The sequence below is a fragment of the Heterodontus francisci genome, chromosome 14 (assembly GCF_036365525.1).
Source record: "Heterodontus francisci isolate sHetFra1 chromosome 14, sHetFra1.hap1, whole genome shotgun sequence".
In the NCBI taxonomy this organism is placed as follows: Eukaryota; Metazoa; Chordata; class Chondrichthyes; order Heterodontiformes; family Heterodontidae; genus Heterodontus; species Heterodontus francisci.
This window is the reverse complement of record NC_090384.1, coordinates 54,156,021-54,181,294: the sequence shown is the minus strand read 5'-3', so window position 1 is coordinate 54,181,294 and position 25,274 is coordinate 54,156,021. Positions and strand designations below refer to the sequence as shown.

Genomic DNA, 25,274 nt, shown 5'->3' with positions numbered 1-25,274 from the left:
GACACCAGCATTGATGCACCAACTGTGAGGAATGAGGAGTATTTAGAAGTTCAAGAACCGTAGAACACATGCAGTAATTCACAGAATCACAAAATCGTTACAGCGCAGAAGGAGACCATTCGGCCCATCGTGTCTGCACTGGCTTTCTGAAAGAGCAATTCCCGCAGTCCCATTCCCCTGCCTTCTCCCTGTAACCCTGCACATTCTTCCTTTTCATATAACTAATTCCCTTTTGAATACTTCAGTTGAACCTGCATCCACCATTTTCTCAGGCAGCACATTCCAGACCTTAACCACTCGCTGCGTGAAAAAGTTTTTCCTCATGTCATTTTTGCTTCTCTTACCAAATACTTTAAATCTGTGCCCTCTCATTCTTGATCCTTTCATGAGTGGGAACAGTTTCTCTCTATCTACTCTGTCCAGACCCCTCATGATTTTGAATACCTCTATCAAATCATCTCTCAGCCTTCTTTTCTCCAAGGAAAACAGTTCTAACTTCTCCATCTATCTTCATAACTGAAATTCCTCATCCCTGGAACCATTCTCGTGAATCTTTTCTATACTCTCTCCAATGCTTTCACGTCTTTCCGAAAGTGCAGCTCCCAGAACTGTACGCAATACTCCAGCTGAAGCCAAACTAGTGTGTTATACAAGTTCAACATAACTTTCTTGCTCTTGTGCTCTATGCCCTATTAATGAAGCACAGGATACTGTATGCTTTATTAACCGCTCTCTCAACCTGTCCTGCCACCTTCAATGACTTATGCACATATACACCTAGGTCCATCTGCTCCTGAATCCCCTTTATTATTGTACCCTTTATTCTATATTGTCTCTCCATGTTCTTCCTACCAAAATTAATCACTTCACATTTCTCTGCATTGAACTTCATCTGCCACCTGTCTGCCCATTCCACCAACTTGTCTATGTCCTTTTTAAGTTCCACACTATCCTTCTCACAGTTCACAATGCTTCCAAGTTTCGTATAATCTGCAAACTTTGAAATTGTGCCCTGTACACCAAGGTCTAGGTCATTACTAGATAAGAGAAAGCAAGTGTCCCAATACTGATAGCTGGGGAGCTCCAGTACAAACCTTCCTCCAGTTAATGGTTGAAAACAACCATTAACCACTTCTCTTTGTTTCCTGTCACTCAGCCAATTCCGTATCCATGTTGCTACCATCCCTTTTATTCCATGAGCTACAAGTTTGCTGACAAATCTGTTGTGTTGCACTGTATCAAACCCCTTTTGAAAGTCCATGTACACCACATCAACTGCATTGCCCTCATCAACCTTCTATGTTAGCTCCTTAAAAACTCCAGCAAGTTAGTTAAACATGATTTTCCCATTTTTTTTCAGAGGGCAATCATTCGCATAGATCATGGTGCTTTTGTTTTCACAAAATTCAAACTTTTATTTTAGTCTTCGCCCAGGTCAGAGGCCACAGCCCCACTTCACACAACTCTCAGTCTTCACTGGCTGATCAGTGGAGACAAAACAAAGGCAAAGTGAGTCCTGCTGAGATTGAGAGATAATTCAACTGTGATGGCCAATGAAGAACAGCAGAGGCTTACAAGCTGGTCACCCATTGTATTGAGGCAGAGTATAGTGCCTGGCGAAGAGTGAGCTAAAGAGAGGGGAGAAAAAAAAGATATTAAACAGAATAAAACAGCACCAAACTTTAAACCTCGTATTTTCATAAGTTCCAAAAATCAGTAAAAAGACAAATTTTATATGGGGAGCCAAAAACAGCACTCAGTTCAGTGTCAGGAAAAATGAATCAGTCGATGTAAAAAAAGACAACAGGTTCATCCTGGTAATCTCATCAGCAGTTCCCCACTTTCCCTGATGTATTCCAACACATTTACAGTGCACGTAGGTAAACGCACAAAGTGTGTTAAATAGGTTGGTGAGGAGCAGGCTCAAATATCCAGATGGGAATGTGATGTTGTGATGATAAGGGAGACCTGGCTCAGAAAAGGGCAGGACTATGTACTAAATATTCCTGGATACAAGGATTTTGGGAAAGAACGGAGTGGTGGCAGTATTGGTTAAGGAGAATATCATAGTACTGGAGAGAGAGAGAGGATGTCCTGGAGGGGTCAAGGACAGCTTCTATTTGGTTAGAGTTAAGAAACAATAGAGGTACCATTACACTACTGGATGTATTCTATAGGCCACCAACTAGTAGGAAAGATACAGAGGAGAAAATTTGCAGGGAAATTACAGATAGGTGCAAAAGCTACAGAGTAGTGATAATGGGGAACTTTAAGTATCCTAATGTTGACTGCTATATAGTATAAATGGACTTCCAAAAGGCACTTGATAAAGTGCCACATAATAGATTTACTAGCAAAGCTGAAGCCCATGGAACAAAAGGGACAATGGCAGCATGGATATGATGTTAGCTGAGTGACAGGAAATAAAGAGTAGTGGTGAACAGTTGTTCAAAGGAAAGTATACAGTGGGGTTCCCCAGGGGTTGGAAGTAGGACCACTGCTTTTCTTGATATATATTAATAAACTAGACTTGGGTGTGCAGGGCACAATTTCAAAAATTGCAGATGACACAAAACTTGGAATTATTGTGAACTGTGAGGAAGATAATGATAGACTTCAAGAGGATATAGATGGGCTGGTGAAATGGCAGGCATGTGGCAGATGAAATTTAACACAGAAGTGTGAAGTGATACATTTTGGTGGGAAGAATGGGGAGAGGCAATATAAAATAAAGGATACAATTCAAAAGAGGGTGCAGGAACAGAAAGATCCGGGGTCATATGTGCACAAATCGTTGAAGGTGCACAGTAGGTTGAGAAAGTGGTTAAACAGACATGTGGGATTCTATGCTTTATAAATAGAGGCATAGAGTACAAAAGCAATAAAGTTATGATGAACCTTTATAAAACATTGGTTTGGCCTCAACTGGACTATTATGTCCAATTCTGAGCACAGCACTTTAGGAAGAATGCAAAGGTATTAGAGAGGGTGCGAAAAAGATTTACGAGAATTATAGAATCATTGAAAATTAATGGCACAGAAAGAGGCCACTTGGCCCATCGTGTCTGCGCCAACCGAAAAAACGAGCCACCCAACCTAATCTCACTTTCCAGCATTTGGTCCATAGCCCTGCAGGTTACAGCACTTCAGGTGCACATCCAAGCACCTTTTAGATGAGATAACGTTTTCTACCTCTACCACCCTTTCAGGCAGTGAGTTCCAGACCCCTACCACAATCTGGGTGAAAAAACATTACCTCATCTCCCCTCTAATCCTTCTACAATCACTTTAAATCTATGCCCCCTATTCACTGACCTCTCTGCAAAGGATTTTGTACATCTCAATCAAATCTCCCCTCAGCCTCCCCTATTCCAAGGAGAACAACCCCAGCCTATCCAATCTTTCCTCATAGCTGAAATTTTCCAGTCCTGGCAACATCCTCGTAAATCTCCTCTGTACCCTCTCTACTGCAATTACATCCTTTCTGTAATGAAGCAACCAGAACTGCACACAGTACTCAAGTTGTGGCCTAACCAATGTTTTATATAGTTCCAGCATAACCTCCCTGCTCTTATATTCTATGCCTTGGCCAACAAAGGAAAGGATTCCACATGCCTTCTTAACCACCTTATTGACCTGTCCTGCTACCTACAGGGATCTGTGGACATACACTCCAAGGTCCCTCACTTCCTTTACACCTCTCAACATCCTCCCATTTATTATGTATTCCTTTGCCTTGTTTGACCTCCCCAAATGCATCACGTAACACTTCTCTTGGTTAAATTCCATTTGCCACTTTTCTGCACACCTGACCAGTCCATTGATATCATCCTGCAGTCTACAGCTATCCTCTTCGCTTTCAGCCACGTCGCCAATTTTTGTGTTGTCTGCAAACCTTTTGATCATTCCTCCTACATTTACCTCCAAATTGTTAATATTTACTACAAAAAGCACGGGACCCAGCACTGAGCCCTGCGGAACATCACTGGAAACAGCCTTCCAGTTGCAAAAACACCCATTAACAATTACCCTTTCCTGCCACTGAGCCAATTTTGTATCTAGCTTGCTACATTCCCCTGGATCCCATGGGCTTTTATTTTTTTAACCAGTCTGCCATGTGGGACCTTGTGAAAAGCCTTGCTAAAATCCATGTAGACCACATCAACTGCACTACCCTCACCCTCATCAGTCCTCCTTGTTGTTTTCTCAAAAATTTCAATCAAGTTAGTCAGACACAACCTTCCCTTAACAAATCCATGTTGACAATCCTTGATTAATCTGTGCCTTTCTAAGTGACAGTTTATCCTGTCTCTCAGAATTGATTCCAATAATTTGCCCACTACCAAGGCTAGACTGACTGGCCTGTAGTTATTCAGTCTATCCCTCGCTCCCTTTTTAAGGAAAGGTAAAATGTTAGCAGTCCTCTAATCCTCTGGCCCCACACCAGTGTCCAGTGTGGATAGGAAAATATGGTCAGACCTTCCGCTATTTCCTCCCTGGCTTCTTTTAACAGCCTGGAATACTTTTAATCTGGCCCCTGGTGGTTTATCAACTTTCAAGGATGCTAATCCTCTTCATACTTCCTCTCTGCCTACATTTATCACATCCAATATTTCACACTCCTTCTTAACTACAATGTCTACATCGTACCCCTCTTTTGTGAAGACAGATGCAAAGTATTCATTCAGAACAATACCCACATCTTCTGCCTCCACATGTAGGTTACCTTTTTGGTCTTTTATGGGCCCTACTCTTTCCTTAGTTATCCTCTTTCTCTTAATGTATTAATAAAACATCTCTGGGTTCACCTTGATTTTGCTTGCCAATATTCTTTCATGCCCTCTCTTTTCTTTCCTAATTTCTTTTTTGATTTCTCCCCTCCACTTTCTATACTCCTCTTGGCTTTCTACAGTATTGAGTTCTCAGTATCTGACATAAGCTTTCCTTTTTGCATTATCATACCCTTGACATCTAGAGGCTTTGGATTTGGCCATCCCACCCTTTTTCTTTGTGGGAACATGTTTACTCAGTTTTTCCAATGATGAGGGACTTCAGTTACATGGATAGATTCTAGAAGCTGGTGTTGTTCTCCTTAGAGATTAGAAGGTTGAGAGGAGATTTGCGAGAAGTGTTCCAAGTCATGAGGGGTCTAGATAGAGAAAAGCTGTTTGCATTGGCTGTAGCATCATGAATTAGAGGACACAAATTTAAGGTGATTGGCAAAAGAACCAGAGGTAACATGAGGAAAAACTCTTTTATGCAGCAAGTGGTAAGGATCTGCAATGCACTGCCTGAGAGTTTGATGGAGATAGATTCAATCGTGGTTTTCAAAACAGTTCTTGATAAGCACCTGAAAAGAAAAGAATTTGCAGGGCTGCAGGAAAAGGGTGTGGGAGTGGTGCTTGCTGAATTGCTCTTGCAGAGAGCTGGCATGGACATGACTGGCTGAATGGCCCCCTTCTGTGCTGTGGCCATTTTGTGATTCTATGATATATATCCTAGAAAGCACAATGAATTCTTCTCATGTTGTAAGGCCATGGCTCTCTTCTAACTTGTACAATTGAATTCAATATCAAAAATTAGAAGAGAGTTTTTACTCACATATAATTTTATTGTTAGCCAAATCTTCAACAATTCTGGTACATGATTTATTTCTTAAGTTCCTAACACCTGAAATCTGTTGCAGATTAGATCACTTCCCTTTATCTCATAGTCTGTTAGTCTTTACTCAAGTGCTTGCCTGTCTTCTACATTCTTTGCACTTTAAGTCACCCTTACTAATGCATTTTCTCTATATTTTGTACCCCCTTGTTCATGTATATGCCACTCTACAAACATTATGGGGCTTTGAGCACAATCGGGAAACTGGGCGCAAATGCATTGAAGTGAAGTTATGGTTCAAATTTGCGCCTACTTGCTTGCATGATCACGACTGTCAAATCTTCCATGAACCAGTGCAATCTGTCAGCGTAATAGACTATAATTGTTTATTTTTTTCTTTGCCTTGAAAAATATTCATTGGTGTATTTGAGTGATGCCTCGGTGCAGTTATATTAACACAGCTGAAAATGAGATAAATCACAAAAATTAAGCATTTTTCATAGCACTTAGTTCTCTACCTGCGAGTAATCTGATTTTAAATCACTGAAAATGACTAAAAAATTAATCTGAAGCTTTCATTGACTTCTTTGTGCACACCAGTCCATTTCTTAGCAAATCAAATATTTGTAAAAACTTTGAAAACATGTCTATTAGTGGCTGTGTGCCTTAAAAAAAAAACTCTATTTGAAGAGCCTCCTCGATTGGGTGCAGTCGCAATTGGTGGAAACACACCATGCTCATTATTTCTGTCTGGGGACTTGGCCAGTCTTGTAGGCAGGGCTGACTTCCAGGACAATGCATTTACACCAGCAGTAAAGATTGTGGAAACTCGATTAACGTTTAATGTAACTTGCGGTTATACTCTATTGTGCTGGTTTGGCCAATTTTAGCCAATTGCAGTGATAAAGCCAGTGCAAACTAGTGGAAACTCTAGGCCTATAAGTCTTTGCTCAGCCCATTATACTCTAGACTTGTTTACATATGCCCGTCTTATACACGCTGCATTTGATCATTTGTTGCCATTAATCTACAGCTTGTGTGTCTTTGTTCCATTGTTAAATATTATAAGCTACCTGATGATAATTTCATTAAAATACCACCGTGGTGTTCTGAGTTATTGTTGTGGATCCCAGTCTTCCAGAATTATTTTTAAAAATCCCCTTATATCACTATACTTATAGAAATTTCATCTGCCTTATTATTGCTTTAAAATGTAAATGAATGATATGATAGTAGAATTAAACACATGGCCTTTGTCACAAAGAACCTGAGAAACAAATGTAAGGCATGAGCATTTGTCCATAAACAGTTCTGGTTATAAAATTAACCTACTGCTCTTCTCCAGACATCTACTGTATTATTTGCACCCTAATGGTATTATCATCTGCTGCCTCGTCCTTTTATGCAAGATTCCATCATAATAGTTGAATATTTTAAAATCATAAAGATTAGTGAGTGATACCTGTCCTAAGGCACAGAACCAAAGGGCGTTATATTATTTAATTAAATGTGCATAGTTCCAATTAATCTGCTTCTTGGCTATAGCTGAATGAAGTATGGCAGAAAACTACTGCACAGCCTCTGGATTATGCCCTGTGCTTATGAAGTCCAATTTGTGTAACACTTTCCTATACTTACTAGTTTGAATAGTTGTTTGTAATGCATCCCTTATTCCTTGTTCTTTGATATGCTTTCACCTTCAATCATAAATAGTTCATAAAAATATCACATATAATCACCATACAAAAATTGCAGAAACAGCATTCAGTATTATAAAAATGGTACACTGTTACCTTATGGTCTGTAATTCATTCTGAGCATCTCTAAGTTACTAACACAGTCTATCACTTGTTGAATTCCCATAAACTAGAGCAACAGTAAAGGTTGAATGGTAGAGTTTACACTGTGGCACAATTGGCACCCGAGGCACAAATTGCATCCAAAATTGTGTTAGATCTGTCATGAACCAGCATAATTTGGCCACGTTTTAGAACATAATATTTTATGATTACTTTAAAAATGCTCCTTGATTTAGTTAAGAGTGGAGCAGTTTGATTGATACAGCTAAAAATGGGCTTATCACAAAAAATAAAGAATTTTAATCTGTGTCTAGTCCACTACCTATGAGTAATCCAACTTTAAATAACTGAAAACGGCTTTCAAAAAAATATACAGAACCATTTGCTAGTTACATTCATGTATAGTAGTTAGTTTCTTAGTAAATTAAAAATTATGTACAAAAACTTTGAAAATGTGCCTAGTTGTGTGATTGCCTCTTTAAAAAAAAGGCTTAACTTTTAGAACCTCCATCAAGTGATTATAATTAGTGGAAACTCGCAAAGGCCACTAATTCGATCTGGGGGCATGGTCAGTTTTGTGAGTTGGTTTGGCTTCTCATGCAATGTTTTAAACTAGCGCAAAAAAGATTATGGATACTTAAAATTCCTGGATCTTTTGTGCTGGTTTTGACGAATTTGGCTGAAATGCGCCAACCCCCCCACCCCCACCCCCCCGGCCCCCCACCGGAACTGAGCAGAAACTCCAGGCCAGGGAGTTGCACAAATTTTTGGCAAGGATGTATCAAATGATCAGTTTATTTAATGTCATTTCCCCATTTAATAGTGTATACATTTAGAGGCTTATGAGGCGGTCTCATACCAATTTGCTATTAACATGTTTGTATTTTAATGTGTTAACTCAGTGAAACAGTTGTATAGCCCTACAGACAGCAGATGGCACTATATGAGTTCTAATTATAAAAGTGCTTATGTTTCCTCTTCCTCATGAAACATTGTACATGTAATTAACATTGAGATGGTTTTAACTAGTTGCCACTTAAATAATACCATCAGTATGTTCTTAATTACATTACCTTTTGTATTCCTGGGAGAGATTTTAGCATTATCCTTTAGAACAATTATCTCTTAAGGGTTCCTCTTCATCATTAGTTTAAATGTAAGCTTAAAAAACTTAATATTTTTTCAAATAACTTAATTTACTGTTGTAAAAAAGGAAGCAATTACCTTCAAAAGGATGCTGATGTAGAATGGAATGACGAAAAAAATTCCAGGTAATAGGGCTATGCTGTGACGAGCGGCTCAGATGAACTTATTGAAGACTCGGTTGACAGGAGATTTTATTCAGATAGTCAAAATCCTGAGAGACACGAATCAAATGTGGCAAGATATTTAAATTGAACTGCAAGTGTACAACTAAATTACACGAATGCAGAATTAACAAGCCTCAGATTAGAGTCAACATGAATGTCCCTGCCCACGAATAGTTGTTACATGGAAGAGACCCATATGGTAAGCAATCAATAGCGAGACAGTTGAATGCTGGAAGAAAAAGATGAATAGGAATGAGAATGGGACTAAAAATTGTATGGATATTGTGTGAAAACTGAGGGATCCAAATTATGAACCTCAAATTCTGGTCTGTGAAGCCCCACTGACAGAGGCCCAGATTTAGAATTTTGTGGCACTGGCAGTTTGGCAAGTTCTGTTTCAGTGCTACTCTTTAGTAATAGATGAATCTTACATGCACCAATGAAAGAACAGCACTGGCAGTGAAATTTCTCAAAAAGCCACATTTGAAAAATTCAAAAAAATTTAAACATGCAAAGGCAATCAGCAGGCAGCAGGGCTAAATGGCAGGGAGAATAGAGATTTTAAAGCTGAATGCCAGTTCAGGGTATGAAAAATTTATAAACGATCTTGAAAATATAGTTAAGTTAAAGTTTGAACATGTAAATCTGTGGGGTGGATTTTATGAGCTGCCCTGAGACGTGTTCGGGGGCCCATAGAATCGCGATAGGAGGCGGAGGGCCTGTCGCCACTCCGTCGCCAAGCAAATTTTGCCAGGGACAGGATAGGCTGATGGCATGCTTCCCACCCAGAGGTCAATTGAGGACCTTAAGTAGCCAATGAATGGTCACTTAAGGGCCTCTTCCCACAGCCTCTGGGATTTAACCAGTGGCGGGGGCAGGTGTCTCCTGCACATGGGGAGGGCGCCTTGCAATCTGTGGTCCATGGAGGACCGCCGCCGGCAAAACCTACAACTCCATGGACTCCCCTCCCCCTGGAATTCACGTGCACACCGCTCACTGAGGCCTTCTGGAGTGGCCCGCCTGCCCCTGGGTTTCCAGCACTGGGCCTGGGACCAAGGCCTTTGCAGTACCAGCAGTGGCCACCACTCCCAGTGGCACTGCTGATATTGCTGACCTGCCGGCTCTGTGATTGGCTGGCAGCTCTTGGAAGCGGGATCTCCATCTTTAAAGGGACAGAGATCCCAGAGCCAAAAATGTCGCTTCCAGAACAATGGAGGATCGCACCGGGGGAGGGCTCGAAAAGGCAGAGGCAGGGATCCCCCTGTCTTTTCGGCCTTGCACCTGGAGCCCCGTAGGCTGCACAAAGTATGTATTAAATATATTCATCTAGTGTATATGAAAGACTGGCGTGAGCCTTTAGCTCATTGTTAGCATTCCCACCCCAGTCAGAAGGGGAGGGCATCGAGCACAACTCTAGCCAGCCCCGTAGAGTAGATATTGGACTGACATCCCTCTGGATAGAGTGGCCAATGACTCAGTAATAGTATTCCCAACCTGAATCATAAGGGTTTTGTTCTCCTGCTGAGAACTTCTGGCATGGGCCTGGTGATGGGACAACCAGCCCTCAAGTCTGAATAGATGGCTAGGATTCAACAGGTGTGGGAAGACACATCTGTTATAAAGGGTAGGTGGGAATCCATAGCCTTAGTTGCAATTCATCTGGGAGAAAGTACTCCAAAGGATGAAAACCATGAGGAAGGCAGCAGCAAACCACCTCAGCTACTCTTCTCTAGTAATTGGCACAATTATCTCATGTGAGACTTGAGTTAGGACCTGCCCTCATACAAAAAGGACAGATATGAAAGAAAATAGGGATGTATCTTGTTCTGAAGACGGGGGTCCTGGCGGTGGACCGCAAGGTGGGCAGAGACCCCTCTTCAGTCCTCCGTTAGACCCCCATTGCAATTACAGAGTGAGCAGGCAATTAACTGCCCACCTTCGGGGAAATAGTCCCTTTAAGGGACAAGTTCCCGCCTGCCAATGCTGTCGGCCAATCGGAAGGCAGCTCTGCAGTACCAGCAGTGCCACTGGGAGCAGTAGCGACTGCTGGTACTGTAGGACACCCTGCAGTACCAAAGAGTCCTGAGACCCCGGTACAGATAAGTGGGGTCGGGGTCCATTCAGGCAGGCCCCGGCGTAGGGGTGGTGGGTAGGGGTTGGGGTTAGTGAGGGCAGGGGGGTCTTCCTGAGGGGGTGGCGATCAGTGCCAGTGATGAGCCCTCTGGGGGCCCTGGATTGCCCCAAAGGAGGGAACCCCAGCCATCCTAGAAGGCCGCCAGGTTTTACCTGACTGTGTCTCCCCGTGGCGGCAGACCCCTCCGCCTTCCATTAAATTGAGGCAGAGGCGGGAAGAGGCCTTTGAGTGGCCATTAATTGTCCACTTAAGGGCCTCAATTGTCCTTGGTCTAGAATGCAGGCCTCGGGCATCCCCGCCCTGGACTAAATTGCAAAGCATCGGGAAGGCGACGGGTACTCCTCCCTTGCCTTCCAACACAATTTTATGGGCCCCTCATCTCCGTTTCCAAGCTGAGGGGTTCCCATAAAATTCAGCCCATAGTTTCTAATAATGTTGACGTGACTTGTAGCTAAGAGGTAGATGACAGATGTGGATACCCCTTCCATTTTCTCCCCTCATCCTCCTTAAGGAAATGCTTGGCGCCTCCCAAAAGCAATGTGAGTAAGTTGGAGAGTGAGGGAAAACATGTTTGTAATCCACAAATCTGGGGTGCCAAAAAGGGAATCCCGCCTCCATGAGCCAATCAGAGGGCCGGCAGCTCAGCAGTGTCGGCAACACCACCAGGAGCAGTGGCTACAGTTGGTACTGTAGAGGCCTTGGACCCAGGCCCAGTGCTGGAACCCCAGAACAGGAGTAGGTGAGGCAGGAGCACCTGGGACAGTCCAGAAGGGCCCGGCAAGGGAGGGTAGGGGTTTGGTCGTGAAGTCCAGGGGGAGGGTGGTTGGGAGTAAAGTTATTCCGGGTGGGGGGTCCTCTGTGGGCCACAAATTGCCCATGGAGGAGGGCCCTCTCCCCAAACCCACAGGGAGAGTGCCTCGTGTTGCAAGGCGTTCTTCCCGCATGGCTGAGGCACCCACCCACCCCCGCCCCCCACCGTTGGTAATATCCCAGTGGTGGCGGGACATGGCCATTAATAGGCCACATAAGGGCCTCAACTGACCTCTGAGTGGGAAGGCCTTCATCGGCCTATCCCACCCCCAGGAAAATCGTTTGGCGACAGCCCTCCCCCCCCCATCATGATACTCTGTGCCCCCCACCTTAGCAGCCCATAAAATCCTGACCAATAAGTCACCCTTTCACCCTAAAATTTTAACTGCTAATTTAACCAAATGTATTTGTTGGTAAAATCCATATCCAGTTCTCTGATGAGAACAGTTGTATTGATTCTTTTGTTTTGGACAGCATCAGCATGTGTTACTATATATAATCTATTCTAGTATAGTTGGTGTCATCAATTCTGCCAGCTTGTAGCTGTACTTAAAGTTTTAGTTTGGTCTGGTAGAAAGGTTAGCAAGGCATTTTACCAGATTTAGACAGAGGTAAATGATTGGTAACAGCAGCAAAACTTCCAAGTTGATTCAATGGTTCTACAGAAAACTAAGCTCTTGTCCCGTTGAGCTGAACTTCACCCTTCAAACATGTTGCAGATTTAGTTTAGATCCTCCAGCTTCTAATGACAAAAACATTTCAGAGCTGGCTGTTCCCGTCTTCGAAGGATTGGCTGAAAACTACTCCCAATGTCAATGTTAAGGCAATGCTATTTTATTCAGTGGTTTTGCACTTTATTTGATTGCACCAATACTTTCAGAAGGTAACACAGGAGGCTGACCACAAAAAGTGTGTGCAAAGTAGTGAACAATTACTTCATACCTGTGAAGGTATGCATGCCTAGTAAGCAGAAAATTCAGAGAATGTCACACTCAGAGTTGTACTCTGTCCTAGTCAAGAATAACATAGCTAATCAACACAACCAAGAGTTCTAATGGAGGGTAATAGCCAAAATTATAGCCCATCAGATAATGACTGATTTGTACATTTCTAGTATTTGCTTTTTTAATTTCAGAATTCCAGCATTCATGCTTTCACTTTTTATCTGAACATGTTTGTTATCTACATATTGTTCTGTGGTATATACTGTTTAATGCCTATTCTGCATTAATGAATGAGGTGCATAAAACAGGCTTAATTATATTCATAAAGAATATGGAATAAGAGCTGTTTTTCAACAGGTGCTGCTCATTTTCACCATTATGTAATTTCAGATAAATATCTCCACACCCCAGCTGTGGAATCTTGTGCTGAGCATTAATCCTGAGTCACTGGGTAAAAAAAGTTTAAATCTGAGCATAGTTCATTGACTTTCAACAGAATAATGGGGATCCAGAGTTGATTTTGGGCTGACATTTGCACGAGAATCCCAAAAAGAAAATACATAACTATAATTCATTCTCTTGACCATTTATTATTTTGAACCTTGCTCGTTAGACTTCAGCTAAAGTTTTGCATTCAAGTCTGGGCACCACACTTTAGGAAGGATGTCAAGGCCTTGGAGATGGTACAGACGAGATTTACTGGAATGGTACCAGGGATGAGGAATTTCAGCTAAATGGAGAGACTGGAGAAGTTGGGCTGGTTCTCTTTAGAGCCCAGAAGGTTAAGAAGGGTTTTGATAGAGTAAATTAGGAGAAACTGTTTCCAGTGGCAGGAGGGTCAGTAACCAGGACACAGATTGAAGGCGATTGGCAAAAGAACCTGAGGCAACATCATTTTTTTTTTTAAACATAGCATGTTGCTGTGATCCAAAATTCACTGTCTGAAAGAGTGATGGAAGCAGATTCAATAGTAACATTCAAAAGAGGAATGGATGAATACTTGAAGGGAAAAAAATTTACAAGGCTATGAGGAGCGAGGAGGGGAGTGGGATTAAGTGACTACAAAAGTGCCAGCACAGGGACAATGAGCTGAATGACCTCTTTCTGTGCAGTATTATTTCTATGGCCTGGAATGGTCAGTGACAAAAGAATGGCTCTCAGTGTTCATTAAAATTACCGTTACCCACAGACATTTTGTGGGCATTTGAGTGGCAAACTTATTGTTACTAGAGATCCTGTACAGTATGGTGTCCTCTATAGGGGATCTGTGGCATGTGTGAGCAGGGCAAGCAACAATGGAAGGGATTTTATGGCCCCCCCAGTGAGCGGGCTGGTGGGGGTGGGGTCAAAGAATTGAGTGGGAGGTGGTGGGGGGGTTGCTGATGCCTTCCCGCTGCAATTTTACACGGGTCAGCAGTGGTGAGAAATGGCCTGCTCCAGGCCAATCAAGGCCCTTAAGTGGCCAATTAACTGTCACTTAAGGGCCTCCTCCCACCTCAGCTGGTATTTTACCCATGGTGGCCAGATGGCAAAGGCACAAGAAAACAGCCAGGTAAAACCTTGTGGCCTTTTTGCGGGCTGTGGGGTGTCCCGCCTGGTCGGCCACCCTGTGCCCCACAAAGGGCCACCCCTGAAGCCTCAACCACTCCCAATGCACAACATTCCTCCTGCCTCCAACCCCCAACTGACCCCCTTGCCTCGCCAGGGCCTGACTGATTTTCCACAGCAAGGCCCTGAAAGCTTACCTGAGTTCCGGGGCCATCCTTCCTGCTGCCTCTGATGGCTGGGGGTAGTCCCAGCAGTGGCCACTGCTCCCGGAGGTGCTGCTTGGACTAAGAGCTGCCGGCCCACTGATTGGCCGGCAGCTCCATTAGGTGGGACCTGCTGCCTCAAGGAGGTGGAAGTCCCGCCCAAGATCAATCAAGGGCCTGAGCAGCGAAAAATCCTGGCGTGGCACCCCAGGCCTCCTGCCCAACGTTAAATTCCGGGCGACATGTCTCTTCAACCAGATTGAAGAATCCTCACTGAGACGTACAGAGTTTAAACTCGGGGGTATAAATTAGAAAGCATAATTTCATGTAAAATTATGTACAAAAATGAAATAAAGAGAGGGAAAGATGGGATTGAGAGAAAAAGATAAAAGGGAATAAAAGAAGGAGAAAAGATTTCTTTTTACACCTCCAACATTAAGTAAATTCTCAGGGAATGTGATTCCATGCTTTTAAAAGTAAATTTTTAGTGCAGGAGAGGTTGTTTGGCAGTAAATAAGGCTTAAAACACTGTTAAAAATTAATTTACACCTGAATGCACCAGCACTAACGTTTTCTGGCATACTTATTGGTTAACAATTATGTAAGTACTGCCATTTCACGCCTTCCATGTACTGTAATGCCAAATCTATTGCCAAGGTTCCAGCTTGAGGAGGAGAAGGGTAAATCAGTCATTAAGTTCCAGTTTCCACGTTTAACTGTGCCTGCCCATAAACCGGAATTTGCTGTCTGATTTATTCCATATCTTCATCTAACCATATTGGCATATCCTTCTATTCCTTTCTCCTTCTTATACTTAACTAGCTTCCCCTTAAATGCATCTGTGCTATTCACCTCAACTGCTCCATGTGGTAGCAAGTTCCATATTTTAAGCACTCTCTGGGTAAAAATGTTTCTCATGAACTTTTTAAATAGGATTTAGTAGTGACTATTGTCATGCAGACCCCCCCACCTGCCAAGAATGAGGCATATTAATTTTGTCATATGAACATTGATTTTAAACTGTTGCTGGAGTGAAAAAATTACTTGTTAGAGCGATCACCAGACCTTTGGCTGGAGGACTTTTGCATACTAAGAGACGGTGCTTGTGGAGACAAAGGACTACTCCCTGGTCCAATTAACCCCAATGGATTTTGATCACCAGATATTGCGGGTGTAAGGAAGCACATTCCAGGGACTGCCAAGATGATACAATGCACAAAAGACAGTTCTGGTTAAACCAGCTGGTCACATGACTAAATGGCTGATCCAGGCGTTTGAATGAAACACAGGACAGTTTGAATTCAGAAGGCAGTTTGCAACTGAAGCTGGAACAAGGAAGCCTCTCTCCTGGTTGTCTCTCTCTCTCTCGCTTTCTCCCAAGCCACCGGACCCACATAAGACACTTAGACGTCAAGAGAGAAAAGGCTCCGATATCGAAACAAGTTGAAGCGTGTACTGGGCCCCAACGAATTGCAGGACTTACCGGCAATCAAAGACTCAAAGACTCCACGTTGAACTTAAAGGACTGTATTTATAATCCCGATATTGCCTCAAACTTTTCCCCTTTATTCTTTTCGACTTTTCTGTCTCTATCTGCGTGTGTGTTTATCGCATATGAATGCTAGTGTGGTCACGTCGCCTATTCATAGTCCTTAACCGGATTAGAGTTTAAGATTATTAAACTTCCACATTTCTGGTTTAAATCTAAGGAAACCTCTCTGATTTCTTTGTTTTTTAATTGGAGTAGTTAACAAGGATTCACTGAGGGGGTGTTAAAAACACACTGTTTTAAAAATTAAACCCTATTACGGTTAAACCAGGCAAAGGCTGAAAGGGAACCCCTCGACCCCTTCTCACCTGGTCATAACACTATATTATATTTATGACTCTTAGTTTTGGACTTCAAAAGTAGAAACATCGACTCTGTCTGTCCCATCAAACTCCTTCATAAGGAAAAGGAGACTTATGTGCTGAAGGGAAGGCTTGGGCCAAGACAGCTTGAGGCTCTGCCATCAATGGCACAGTGGTAAGAGAGGAGGCCAACATTGAAAGACTGAAGGGCACAGGCTGAGACAAAGATAAAGCTAACAAAATTAATATATGAGGCAATAGGTGGAACAGAGCAATATGGAAGCAAAATGCAGCAGAGTAATTTAGGAATGTGAGGCAAGGGGGAAAACAGAAAGATGTCAGAATGCAATATCTATTTTGTGAATGTGAAGGTCATTTGAGAGGCTCCACATGGTCTGACTCAAGCATTTTCTGATGCTGGGTAGGTTCCTGTACATTTAAAATGACCGCCTTTGTTTCTTTGTACTTTTTTAAAAACATGCACTGGAATTTGAGCATGAACCTTCATGTGTGGGGGGCAAGAAATGCGTACTGGATGTTATTTCAGATTGTTGATACAGGTATTTTGTATATGATACTTGTACATCATGACTCCTGAATGAAATACAAGTTTATTTTGTGTATTATACAGATGCAAAGATATTGTCTCCAGTTCATTCTACCTGTGAGTGGCAATATGAGACTTGCACCAGCCCTTGCATCAGAACCTGCAGAGATCCCACAGGCAGGATTTGTCAAAGTCTACCAAGGTATTTTTGCACAAAGGAAATATATTAACAGAATGTAAACTTCTGCAGCCCTCTAGGCTGCTGATGAATGGCGATGAAATATTTCAGGAACAGTCATAAAGCAATTTCGAGAGTGGAAGAAGATTTGTTTTATTTCTGAAAAATGGTTCTCCATCTTGGGGTTCAGAACTAAGCATACTTTGACAAAGGCTGTACCAATGTGCTGTGCTGTGGAATGATTCTGTTTAAGCTTATTTTCACTAACCACAGCGCAGTAAGATCCTGAAAAAGCCTCCTGTTAGGAAATGAGGCTGGGCAGGTGGTTGATGTGTCAGTGGGGGAGCACTTTGGGACCAGTGACCATAACTCTATTAGCTTCAAGATAGTTACGGAAAAGGATAGGACTGGTCCTCAGGTTGAAGTCCTAAATTGGAAGAAGGCTAATTTTGATGGCATCAGACAGGAACTCTCAAAAGTTGAATTGGAGAGGCTGTTTACAGGTAAAGGGATGTCTGGCAAGTGGGAGGCTTTTAAAAGTGTGATAGGAAGAGTTCAGGGCCGGCATGTTCCTGTTAGGTGGAAGGGCAAGGCTGGCAAGTTTAGGGAACCTCTGGTTGATGAGGGATATTGAGGGTCTGGTCAGGACAAAGAAGGAGGCATATGTCAGGTATAGGCAGCAGGGATCAAGCGAGTCCCTCGAGGAGTATAGGGGATGTAGGAGTACACTTAAGAAGGAAATTAGGGCAAAAAGGGGCAATGAGATTTTCCTGGCAGATAAGATAAAGGAGAATCCTAAAAGATTCTATAAGTATATTAAGAGTAAAAGGGTGGCTAGGAAGAGAGTAGGTCCCCTTAATAATCAGTGTGGTAATCTATGTGTGGAGCAACGGGAAATGGGCGAGGTCTTAAATACTTCTTGTCTATATTTACCGTGGAGAAGGTCATGGAAGCTAGTGAGTTCAAGGGAGGGAACACCGATATCCTGGAGCATATCAACATTACAAAGGAGGAGGTGTTGGAGGTTTTGAAGCATATTAAGGTGGATAAATCCCCAGGGCCTGACCAGGTGTATCCTAGGATGCTATGGGAAGCAAGGGAGGAGATTGCTGGGGCCCTGGCAGAGATTTTTGTATCATTATTAGCCACGGGTGAGGTACCGGAAGACTTGAGGATAGCTAATGTTGTGCCTTTATGTAAGAAGGGCAGCAGGGATAAGCCAGGGAACTAGAGGCCGGTGAGCCTTACATCAGTGGTGGGAAGGTTATTGGAAGGGATTCTGAAAGACAGGATTTATATGCATTTGGAAAGGCATGGTCTGATTAGGGATAGTCAGCATGGCTTTGTGCGTGGGAAATCATGTCTCACCAATTTGATTGAGTTTTTCGAGAAGGTGATCAAGAGGATTGACGAGGGCAGGGCGATGGACGTTGTCTACATGGACTTTAGCAAGGCCTTTGACAAGGTCCCGCATGGTAGGCTGGTCCAGAAGGTTCGAACACATGGGATCCAGGATGAGCTAGCCAACTGGATACAAAATTGGCTTGGTGATAGGAGGCAGAGGGTGGTACTGGAGGGTTGCTTTTCAGATTGGAGGCGGGTGACCAGTGGTGTGCCACAGGGATTGGTACTGGGCCCGCTGTTGTTTGTCACGTATATTAATGACTTGGATGTGAATGTAGGGGGCATGAATAGGAAGTTTGCAGATGACACCAAGATTGGTGGTATAGTGGACAGTGAAGAAGGTTGTCTAAGGTTACAACAGGATATAGATAAACTGGGAAAGTGGGCAAGGGATTGACAAATGGAATTTAACGCAGACAAGTGTGAAGTGATGCATTTTTGGAAGTTAAATCAGGGCAGGACATATACAGTGAATGGCAGGGCCCTGGGGAGTGTTGTTGAGCAGAGACACCTTGGGGTGCAAGTACATAGTTCCCTGAAAGTGGCAACACATGTCGACAGGGTGGTGAAGAAGGCGTATGGCATGCTTGCCTTCATCGGCCGAGGCATTGAGTACAAGAGTTGGGACGTCATGTTACAGTTGTACATAACGTTGGTTAGGCCGCATTTGGAGTACTGTGTGTAGTTCTGGTCGCTGCACTACAGGAAGGATGTGATTAAGCTAGAGTGGGTGCAGAAAAGATTCACAAGGATGTTGCCTGGTTTGGAGGGCTTGAGTTATAAAGAGAGATTGGATAGGCTGGGTCTGTTTTCCCTGGAGCGAAGGAGGCTGAGAGGGGACATGATAAAGGTATATAAAATTATGAGAGGCATAGATAGGTTAGATAGCCAGAGTCTGTTTCCCATGGTAAGGCTGACTAAAACTAGAGGGCATAGATTTAAGGTGAGAGGGAGGAGGTTTAAAGGGGAACAAAGGGGTAAATTTCTCACACAAAGAATAGTGGGTATCTGGAATGAGCTGCCAGAGGAGTTGGTGGAGGCAGGAACAGTAGCAACATTTAAGAGGCATCCGGACAGGTACTTGAATGAGCAAGGCATAGAGGCATATGGAATTAATACAGGTAGGTGGGATTAGTATAGATAGGCATTATGGTCGGCATGGACGCGGTGGGCCGAAGGGCCTGTTTCTATGCTGTACGACTCTATGACTCTTTCATTAGGACAAACAGAAGCCAGCAATTTCCCCATGGGGAGGAAGGAACTACCAAGGAGCAAGTCACAGTACAGCTCATGTAGTGACTGGTTACAATGAAGCACCAGGAGAACATTGTCTATAGTTTGGTCTGAAGATTAGTACTTATAAATGAAAATAAATTTGAAAAAATATTAGAGTCATATGAATCTTGTACAATAGTATAGACCTGATACTGCTCAATTGATTACCCAGAATTTGCAAACATATTCTCTCCATCTGAAAAGACATATCATTTTGTTATAACTGCATTTTGTAGATTCAAAAGAGAAGTGATTATTCACAAGAATAGAAATGTAGAATGAGAGAGATCAAATATCCATCAGTGCAGATTTCTTTATATTGAACAAAACCCTATTTTGCAGATATAACACTAGTTTGAAATGGTCACCTCTTGGTCACAACATATGTGAAATTAAATTCCTGTCATATGAGTTGTACGTTCAAGGTTTATTCAAACTTTTGTTTTCTAGCTTCATTGAGCATCTAAATTAATTCTGTTAAAAACATTATTTAACAGTATTTGTTTATCCTTATAATGCAAATCCATAATATTATGTGAAAATGCAAGGAAACAGCAGTACAACCAGGAGTGAGTCGTACATGTGCCACTAAATAATTTATATCCACATGCAATATCACTGGAACAGAAATGCAGCAAAGTAATCGTATTTAAAAAGAAAAGGGATGGCATTGCACCATGTGAAACTAAATGCTAACAGACACTTGGATGAAATTCTGCTGGCTATTTTAGAAAATATCCAGTGAAAGTCCAGGCTTTTGAGACAAACCTGAGAATTTTATATCAAAAAAATTCATGAAGGTATTAAATAGACAATTAAATAGTTAATTTTAATCATTACAAAATGAATATTTTTCTTTAAATCTTATTTCGGAAATTAGAAATTTCGGTTACTGAGCAAACAGTAGTAGACTCATATTTTCTTTTGTGCATACATTTTAAATAATAATGGTTGATCAACTATATGATGGCAAAGTGTTTACATTTTTAGCTGGAGCTTTTCCATTTTCATTTTTAAATGTGATATGAAAAAGAGTGACTGAATATCATGATGCAGAAAGCTAAAGCATGTAGACAGAATGTATGTCTCATATACAATATTTTTAAGGCTGCATTTGCTGACAACACAACCACTAGGTGGCGCTGTACTGGCACATGCGCAAATGTAGCCTGTTCCGCGAAAACGTCACAGTCTGTTACGTTCAGGCAGCTTCCTGGACTAAAGATGGCGCTGCTCAAATAATCACAAAAAGGCAACGTCAGCCCATGACAGCGCACAATGGCCAGAGACAGCAGGCGGGGGAAGTGGGGAGCAAGTGGCTGGAGAGAGCGGGCGGGTGGGGCGGGGGCAAGCGGGTGTGAGCGGCCAGAGAGAGCGGGCGGGGGGAGAAGCGCGGAGCGAGCAGCTGGAGAGAGCGGGGATGGGTGGGGGACCGAGCAGCCTGCAGTCAGTGGCCAGGGGTGGGGGGGGGGTGGTGCCAGTGGGGTGGTGCTCTCTCCCCGCTTCCTCCCCATCCCGCGCTCTCCCCACTTTCCCAACGCTCTCTCCCACTTCCCCGCGTTACGTGATTATGTCATCTGCGCATGCGCCAACCAGTCCTGGCACTCTGGAACGCCGCGCACGCATAGACAGCAGGAGCCCATTTGTGCATGTGCACAGCTTGGTGCAGTCTGATGATGTATGCGGCCAGGCTCATTGTCAGGAATCACTTTGTATTTTTAATATATAGATTTTCAAAGTGAAACTGCTGATGGCACATCAGAGTTACTGATTAAGAGAGTTAGCTTTCTTCCTTTTTTGGATTTTCATGAGTCATGTACTATTTTCAGAATGCAAAGCTGGCAGTTGTGTTAATGCTGTTGCTTTATGATCAGTCACTGGGAGTTGCACAATGAATTTTCATCCCTCAATTCTCTCCCACATTGGGGAACATCCAGTTCATATGGCAGTTTCAAGAATTTTCATTGTACAACTAAGAATAATTTAACAACTCATGCTGATGAGCTTAATGCAAGCAGGACTCCTGGTGGCACCTTCAAGGCTCCATGTGTTTCACAAAATATTGTTTACAAAAGAACAGACTTGGACAAAAAAGGTGATTATCACAATTCACTGTCAAAAGAGCAAGGTTTTGCTGTTATAATTTTTGAACTATGGGCATATGAACTTTGAACTGATCCAACACATAGATACAAAGAGGTAATATAAATTGAATGTTAGCAGTGAAAGGTGCAACAACTAAACTGTAAAGGCAAGTGTGATTCAAGAGATTTTTTAGCTCAAATCTTGGTTGTAAAATTTGAGTAAAAATATTAAATTTTCAGCGCAATTAAATTGTAGGTGAAAAGTATTAATTTTTTATATCAAATTATGAAATGCACTACTCTGAAACTCTCCACACTCACTGATTATATTCTATGCCTTTACCAACACCTCTGCAGATTTAAAACAATTTCAGTACCAGATAGTGTTTTTTTACAGTCTAATTGTTTGGTAAAATGTCTGAACAGTGACACAGCTGTATAAATTTCTTGAATTTTGCTGTTTATACCATCAAGATATCATTCAATAAACACAAAATAATATTCATATTTTTCCCTTCTCTATCAAAAAATCCATCAACATTAATCTCCATGTGAGGTCCATTCTTTAACCTATCAAAAACTGACATACAAATCCTTCGGCATGCCATGTATGCATGTGCTATGTCTAAGAATTTAAGTATCAGTTTTTTTTTTGGAGAGTCAGCCCCATGGTCCACATACATCTGTGCACATTCACAACATTTCATTCTCATATCACTATTTCTTTGGCTATTCTGGGCTGTCACTAAGTAATGTAAGCTTTTGACAACTGAGTGACTATTTCAGCTTTTAGTATCCCCAACATGTGTCTCTTGCTATACATCTGCAAAAGTTATTCACAATTTTTATTCCTAAATAAAATAAGTTCTAATTAATGATATAGAAAGTTTACACAAAACATTTATGAACATGTAGAATATTCAAACGGAGGATTATAGTATTAATATAAATTAGCCCCTAGTTTTCTCCCCTCCCCTCCTCCCCAGAAAGTGTTGGCTTGTTTAGATGTTTAATTTCCCTGTTGTCAGCAGACTCCAGCACAATTCAACGGCTGTCAATACATTTACACTCCTCATATGTGAGCCTAGGCGCTCAGTGTTGGCTGGTTATTCGACCATGAAGAGAAGAACGGCTGATCCCTTTCTGTCCTTACCAGATATCCACATATGCACGTTCCTTCACATGTTACTAGATACTGATCAGGAGCATGAACTCTGGCTGATTTTTTCCCCTTTGGCTCAGGATTGCTGAGGTGAATTATACTGCCTTCACTGCTTAACTGGCCGAATGAGCATCAACAGATCAGGGATTGAATCTGGGACCTTTTACTCTATGATTTTGTTTCTTTCAAAAAAAAGGTCTTATTTTACTTTAGTGCTTAAACAGTTCATCATGCAAAGGATGCACACTTGTAACTACTTCAAAGGTAATATTAATACATAAGTGAATTCTTGTATTGCCTGAGAATGCTACATTGCTGGACTGGTTTCTAAATTTATGGAGGTAAAGCCCAGCGACTAAAGCCAGCAGATTAGCCAGCTGCACAGTCTTAAGCCCTACTATTAGTTATCTGAAAAGTACATACCTATATCAGAAAATAAAACATAAAAATAATAATTCACATTGCACTGGGTAGCCTCCTGAACAGGACTGCAATCATCACTGCACTGGAGAGGAAATATTGAAACATGTTTGCCAGCATGGCACAGATTGTTTCTAGGAGCTGATTTATATGTTTAAAAATACATCCTATATTTAGCATTTTTTGGAAATGGAGAATAATTATTTATCTTCTTCACCCATGCAGAGAAACGCCACCCCAGGGAGTTTTATACAAATTATTAAGATAGATGATTCAGCTCTCCGCCCACCAACCCAGCTTCTATTTCACCTCTCCTGCAGGCGCCGACTCCTTGTAAGGTTACGGTGCACTGGGTTATAGCCACCTTGTGGCACCTTGTCTCAGTTACCATTCTTCCAGAGCTTAGGGTCTAGGCAGCTGAAGGCATGACCACCAATGGTGGAACAATTAAAATTGGGGATGTTCAAGAGGCCAGAGTTAGAAACATCCACAATTCAGCAAATTCATTTGTAAGTGATGAGCAGTGAGGTACCTGCCCGGTAGTTCCCCTTCCTAATCCTGGGCCACTTAGGCTAATTGTAGGCATACACCATGTGCTGATTTGTTCAGAGGAAAATCTTTGCAACTTATCTAATGCGCAGACAAAGAGGAGGCCAAGTACAGACTGTACTGTCACTGGTCTGCAGACTCACCTACAGGTCCCTTTCCCTTTATCCTGACCTTCCACTTCTTAATACTATGTTCATTCAGCCTTGCAAAACGTTGTGCAGATGTCGAAGTGCCTTTTAATATTATACAAAAGCTTTTTAAATATATTTCCCGCTCCTTGTAACACCCCCCTTTAATTGTTACAAACTGTTAAATTTGATTTGCACGCAATTTTTGTCTCCTACCAGTGATGCAATCCCTTGAACCAGTGGAGATTGTACTTGAGATTCTGGTGTGTCATCAAGCAGTGCAAACCCAAACTAGTATTGTTCTATACCTGAAATCTCCCCCAAAGAGTTAGACTAAAAGTATAGTGGAACAAGGTCATTGATATTTCAGCTACAGGTTTCTGTAATATTTACACTGGGGATTTCTATATTGTGTGCAGGACTACTTTCTGGATCAATATGTTTTTAAACTAATGAGGAATGAGGCAGTGCTGGATGTAGTTCCAAGAAATGATGCATGTCATGTATGTGATGAAAGCATTATGGAATGTCTCGGAAACAAAAGGTGTGATTCAATTGTTTTCTTGAAGGCTGTGACAAAGGAGATTTTTTATATTCGTTCATGGGATGTGACCATGGCTGATAAGGTCAGCATTTATTGCCCTTGAGAAGGTGGTGGTGAATCTGCCTTCTTGAACTGCTGCAGTCCATGTGATGTAGGTACACCCAAAGTGTTGTTCGAGAGGGTGTTCCAGGATTTTGACCCAATGACAGTAAAGGAACGTCGATATAGTTCCAAATCAGTACTTGGAGGGAAACCATCTGGTGGTGGTGTTCCCATGCATCTGCTGCTCTTGTCCTTCTAGGCGGTAGAGGTTGCTGATTTGGAAGGTGCTGTCAAAGGCACCTTGATGAGTTGCTGCAGTGCATCTTGAAGATGGTACGCACTGCTGCCAGCGTGCACTGGTGGTGGAGAGTGTGCATGTTTAAGGTGGATGGGATGCTGATCAAGCTGGCTGCTTTGTCCTGGATGGTGTTGAACTGTTTGGTTGTTGGAGGTGAACTCATCCAGGCAAGTGGGAGTATTCCATCCCACTCCTGACTTGTGCCTTGTAGATGGTGGGCAGGCTTTGGGAGTCAGGAGATGAGTTACTTGCTGCAGAATTCCCAACCTCTGATCTGTTCCTATAGCCACAGTATTTATGTGACTGGTCCAGTTAAGTTCCTGGTCAATGGTAACCCACCAGGATGTTGATGGTGGGGTATTCAACACTTGTAATGCCATTGAATGTCAAGGGGAGATGATTAGATTCTGTCTTGTTGGATGTGGTCATTGCCTGGCACTTGT

At 42.4% G+C, this 25,274-nt stretch overlaps 1 protein-coding gene across 1 annotated transcript in view; it reads left to right on the top strand.

Annotated features, from left to right (window-relative positions):
• LOC137376907 (otogelin-like) overlaps positions 1 to 25,274 on the top strand; it is a 392,329-nt gene that overhangs the window by 243,795 nt on the left and 123,260 nt on the right. Inside the window, exons 35-42 of the mRNA XM_068045865.1 lie at positions 8,614 to 8,671; positions 8,885 to 8,909; positions 9,559 to 10,001; positions 13,212 to 13,305; positions 14,099 to 14,150; positions 16,832 to 16,949; positions 23,047 to 23,114; positions 24,167 to 24,274. Of these exons, the coding sequence (XP_067901966.1) occupies positions 8,614 to 8,671; positions 8,885 to 8,909; positions 9,559 to 10,001; positions 13,212 to 13,305; positions 14,099 to 14,150; positions 16,832 to 16,949; positions 23,047 to 23,114; positions 24,167 to 24,274 (966 nt within the window). The remainder of the gene's footprint in view (positions 1 to 8,613; positions 8,672 to 8,884; positions 8,910 to 9,558; positions 10,002 to 13,211; positions 13,306 to 14,098; positions 14,151 to 16,831; positions 16,950 to 23,046; positions 23,115 to 24,166; positions 24,275 to 25,274) is intronic.